We start from the raw sequence: 5,598 nt of genomic DNA, 5'->3' as shown, positions 1-5,598 counted from the left end.
CAATCTAAACCGTGACAAGCACTACCATTGCATCCAGTTCAGGTGGTGACCACGCCAGCGGCATGCTAGTTGAACGGTCACCACGACATTGGCATCGGTTCCTTGGTCGAATCCAGGGGTTCAATTGTTTTTTTTTCTGCTAATCTATTATTTCTGTTCCTGTCAAGTGGCCTCACACAAGGAAGACGATAAGTGTAATCACAAGTATATATTTTGTGATTTGGCGACACAGGGGATTTTTATACTATAAGCAATTGAGATCTCAAAACTTATTTTCTGTGACACTACAAATCATCACAGAATATGCACATGTCTAATGATGGTCGAATGTGTCGCCAAAAATAAGGCTAGAATGTCACCAAAGTTGCCGAGGGCACTGTCTAAGATCATTTTCCTGATGGACGATCGTCACGAGCTGTTTCCCCTTCGGGTTTCCTGTTCCGTCACGAGGGTTTTTGTTACAAAATAGCACATGTTTTGTAGTGACACTGCAGGAATCCACCCCTGGTGGAAAACTCGCATTCTTCATTTTCCTCGGCCTAACGCCTTGGTCCGAGCAAGGCAAACCCAAGAAGACTAAAAATATTAGGGGTACAAATAAAGCTGTGACGATTTCGAAGGTTGCTCGATGAAGGATGAAGAGAGGTTCAATGACTCATTTTATAGGCTCAGATTATCAGTGTGATGGCGAAGAAATAGGGCAGGGATGATGGACGAAAAAATTAGACAAAAACATCAGATATAAAGAGCATCTCGCGTGTGGTTTCAAGCACTTTCGGCGCAAAGGGAAGATGCCTTCCTACCAACTGACAGGAGTGCTATCGCGTCACGCGCAACACGTACAGTGACTGCTGCCACGCCCCATGGTGGCATGTGTCACGTCGCCCACCCCGTTCCATTTTTGTTTATTCCAGCACATGAAACCTGTTATGCTTGCGGCAGACCCTACTACCTTCGGTTGTGGTGGCAGGTGCCACGTGTCGGCTGCTGGGCCTGCTGCCACGTACTTTTGTCAATACTGTTTGAAGGTGGTCCTTTCGGTCATTATGTTCGGGTAGGCGGTCTAAAGTGACAAAAATTCTGCGCCTCGATGGCTCAAAACGTCTTCAAAGGGCCAACGCCGAATTTATTTTTCATATCCCAGAGAAAAGATCGTCTAATACGAAGCATATCTTGGCTTTAATGCAACCAACAACATGGCGGATATGCTTTCCTCGAACTTCGTCCCTCCAAGTCAATGGTCGTTTGTCGTCTCCACGGGTAAAGGGGCTTTCATCCGTCCCTACAAGTCAATGGTCGTTTGTCATCTTCACAGGTAGGGGGGTTTTCATCCATCCATACAAGTCAATGGTCATTTGTCGTGTACTTGGGTAAGGTGGCTTCCAACTGTAAATCGACCAAAGGGAGAAATTATATCAGTGCTTCGATGACCGGGTAGAGGAGTACCCGGTAGAAACATTCTACTTACAGTATTAACCAATTTCAGGAATGGCACATTTTACACGTATTATTGAATCTTAAAAAGGAAAATTATGGGCGAGGATGCATATGGTCCGTGAAACACGTTTGTACGTTAACCATTCCCCTGTCCATTAACACTATTTGTTGGAGCAACATGGCAGCAATTATTGCGCTTCTGTCCAACAAAATTGTGAAATCGCTAACGATCCTGCCGTCCGTCAGTTCTCCTACCAACGGGTCTAGCTTTCTTTCCTTCTACGTATATGTATGGACAATATATTTGTGAGAGAAAACAAAAGTCCGGAGCAGGCGGAAGAAACGCGAAACGGAAACCACGTGGTTCGAGGGTGCGCGCACGCGGAAGGCCTGTACCCGTTAAAACCCCGGCAAATCCCCTCCCATCTCTCGCGCCGCCTCTCTATTCTCCCATCCCACCGCTCACCATGGCCGCTATCGACGAGGCCTCTGGCCGCCGGGCGGCCAGCTGCTTCTTCGAGGTCGGCCAGCGCGAGATCGGCTCATCCAGCTCCCGCCGAATCAGCGGCTCCGAGGTGCTCCTTTCTCAATTATTTCCATTTCAGTGTGATCTCCTGTACTTTTCTGATTCGGTTGGTTTCTCGAGCGGATCGAGCATCGCTGACCGCGGATATCGTTAGGGAATAGGGAACCTTCTGCATATTTCTGTCGGCAGGGGTGAAATACTGGAATAGGATAAGCATGTTCGTAAGGCGGCAGCTTGGTCTTGCTCTTGGCTTATTGAGGTTATTTAGTTGCATATATGCCTTAGAGCATCTATAGCAGATCCCGCAAACCACGGTCCTGCAAATTTCGTTTATGGTCGGTGGTACTCCATCAGCGAGTTGGAGACGACGAACGCCATGTCGTACTCCTTCAACACCGTCACCCGTGCCGCTGCAGCTTCATCTCCGGCGGCGGCCGCCTCCTTCGCATCAAACCACACGCGCTCCGCTGCCCAGAGACGCTTGAGCGCGGGCGAGAAGGTCCGGTCCAGCCGGTCGAAGTTGCTCCAGGCCCGGCTGCCGCCGCTGCGGGAGAGGGCGCCGCGCACACGCGCCTGCACCTTGCGCCACTCCTCCATCGCAGGGAGGAGCTACCCACCTCGTCGTCATGGCAGCGCTTGCGAGGCGGCTAGCAGCCGCGGCCACCCCTCCCAACGACCCGCGCTCGACATCGGGGCGAGGTTCGGGTGGCTACCTGTGCCGCCAAAGGCTACCGGAGGAAAGGGGATTTGTCACCGGAGATGATGATTTGCGGCGGAGGGGGATATGGGAAATGCCGGATGCGAACCCTAAAACGGGGAGCTCCGGTATATGTGCAGGAACCGGGGGCGGTTTATGGGCTGCCCGTAAACAATTTACTGGCCGGGCCGTTTTTACAGGATCTACCCGGGCCTGTATTTTGACACGAACCGTAAATCCGCCAGGCCGGTGAGCTTTTAAGGGATATGCTATAGATGCTCTTAGTCCTGTCTTTGCTTTTTATTTTTTAGAGAAAACGCGAGGCCCGACTTTATAAATAAAGCCATGAGGCAGAGAGATGTTCTTAGTCCTGTCTTTGCTTTATGTACTTTGTACCGTAAAGCTCAAATCTCTGATCACATGGACACAGGTGTTCACTGTAGCCCAGAGCCCCAGACCATTATTTAAATACGGACATACGGTCATACCGTCAGTGACCCGGGGCTCTCTTTTTGACATGTTGGATTGTCATAACTCTGTTCTGGACAATATTTACCAAGTTCCAGTAGCTTGATAGTTTTGTACATGTTGGAATGTCATAACTCTGTTCTGCAATTGTGGAATTCTTTCGTTTCATGCTTACTGTTTGCTATTTTCATCTTGTCCTTGTGAATAGGGCCTAATTTTGCGGATGAACCAATATGGAAAGTTGCGAGGTCATAGTGGCTGTGTTAATACTATAAGCTTCAATCCTGCTGGTGACCTCCTTGTGTCTGGTTCAGACGACACAGACATCATACTATGGGACTGGCTTGCTAAAACTGAAAAACTAACTTACCCTTCTGGACATCAACAAAATGTCTTTCATGCTCGTGTGATGCCATTTACAGATGACAGCACCATTGTGACCGTTGGTGCTGATGGCCAGGTGTGTCTCTACCCACGCTTGAGTTTTTCTCTTGCTGTATTAGTAGTATTAGTACTAATCAGATATTCACAAGTATCCCAATGAGTATGTACTGTTTTTTATGTGACCAATATCACCCTTAGGAAACTCTAGAATAATAGCACCATACATAACTAACCAAAAGGTCACCTGTAAGCCATGTCTTCAAAAGCTATCTTCATAAGACCTTACAAGTAAAAAATATTCGATATTGGTTATGTATGGAATGATTTTTCTGGCTATCAGGTGTCTGCAGATTCATTAAATTTACCATTCTGTTCTGATAGTCATTTCAATCCCACCACTTGTCCTCAGGTTAGGGTGGGACAACTGAAGCAGGGTGGTGGATTCACAACCAAACAAATTGGGGAACATCATGATCGTGCGCATAAGATGGCTCTCGAACCAGGAAGTCCTCACATACTTTACAGCTGTGGAGAGGATGGCTTGGTACAACACGTATGTCACTGCTCCGTTATATGCTAGTATTAAAGCAACAATTATATTGCTTCACACATTTGGATTGAATATTTGTTTCTTACAGTTTGACCTGCGCAGTGATTCACCAACAAAGCTTCTCACCTGCTATTCATTCTCAAATAGAAGGCGCCGTGTAAGACTGAATACCATTGCTATTGACCCACAGAACCCTAATTATTTTTCGATCGGTGGCTCCGATGAGTATGTACGGCTGTATGATTTTAGGAAAATAAACTTGGACTCTTCAAGCAATATGAACCTACCAGTTGATACCTTCTGCCCTGAGCACCTTCTTATGGGCGGGAAGGTCCACATCACTGGTATTGCATACTCTTATTCAAGCGAGTTACTTGTCTCATACAATGACGAGCTTATCTACCTGTTCGAAAACTATATGGGTCTTGGTCCGAATCCTGAATCAACACAGCCAGAGCATTTGGACAAGCTCGAGCAGCTACAATCATACTCTGGTCACAGAAATTTCAGAACTGTTAAAGGAGTCAGTTTCTTTGGACCCAATAATGAATATGTTTTGAGTGGGTCAGACTGCGGGCATTTGTTCATTTGGAGGAAAAATGGAGGTGAATTGATGAGGATCATGCGCGGCGATAAACATATCGTTAATTGCATCGAACCCTATCCGCATTTTCCCTTCCTAGCTACTAGTGGGATAGACAGCACCATTAAGATTTGGACACCTTCGTCAAGCAAAGTGATGCAATTGCCTCAATATGCAAATAAAGTAAGTCTTATGTTTTGTTGGTGTTGCACTCGGTTCGTACAGTTGACCGTGTACTTGCTCTTGTTGTTGCAGTGAGTTTGTATTTTACAGTAATGTTTTGTTGCATGACAGGTAATAGCTTCAAACGCGCGGGAGAGGCAATTTTATGCCTCCCGAGGAGAAATGACACTTTCAGCTGACGTCATGATGCGTATCTTAAGATTGCAAAATACACAATCTGAACTGTACGCAAATCATGAACCATCTGCTGCCGATTTCGCAACTGGTGGTGATGAGACTTTCTTCATTGGGCTTGGTGATGGTGATGGGAACCAAAGATCGAACTCTGATCCCAGGGAACGCATTGTGACATGAGGCCATGTTTTTTAGGTTGCAACTTCACATTCAGTGATATTTTAGTGGCGGAAAACTGATTGGCAGTGTGTCACAACCTGCTACTTGTTTTTTCTGTTATCGTGTTATTAGTATGTTAGTATGTTCAAATCTGTACTCGGTCTATTAAAATAAAGGCGTTCCTCGCGGTTTTTTTAAAAGAAGGATGACCCCGGCCTCTTCATCTGGAAGATGCATGCAGTCACTTTATTAATTATTCACAAAGACCTTACGAAGTAGTACATCAGGTAGTCTGAAGCCATCATCTTAGAGCATCTTTAGCTGCGCCCCCAACAGCCCTCAGGCGATTTTTTAGCGCTGCGCCCAAAAATCGGCCCACTCTCGCCCCCAGGAGCCTATTTTTCGCCGGTTTGGGCCGAAAATGGCGTCGGCGGACC

General features: G+C 46.8%; 1 protein-coding gene across 1 annotated transcript; it reads left to right on the top strand.

Annotated features, from left to right (window-relative positions):
• Positions 1-1,739: 1,739 nt before the first annotated feature.
• LOC123097809 (DDB1- and CUL4-associated factor 8) lies at positions 1,740-5,361 on the top strand. The gene is made up of 5 exons (XM_044519636.1): positions 1,740-2,012; positions 3,337-3,588; positions 3,922-4,065; positions 4,151-4,828; positions 4,940-5,361. The coding sequence occupies exons 1-5, from the start codon at positions 1,905-1,907 to the stop codon at positions 5,180-5,182; spliced, it is 1,425 nt and encodes a 474-aa protein (XP_044375571.1). The 5' UTR covers positions 1,740-1,904; the 3' UTR covers positions 5,183-5,361.
• The last annotated feature ends 237 nt before the right edge of the window (positions 5,362-5,598 follow it).

The sequence above is a fragment of the Triticum aestivum genome, chromosome 4D (assembly GCF_018294505.1).
Source record: "Triticum aestivum cultivar Chinese Spring chromosome 4D, IWGSC CS RefSeq v2.1, whole genome shotgun sequence".
Lineage (NCBI taxonomy): Eukaryota > Viridiplantae > Streptophyta > Magnoliopsida > Poales > Poaceae > Triticum > Triticum aestivum.
Note: the sequence above shows the minus strand (reverse complement) of the source record. Positions and strands in the feature narration are given on the sequence as shown.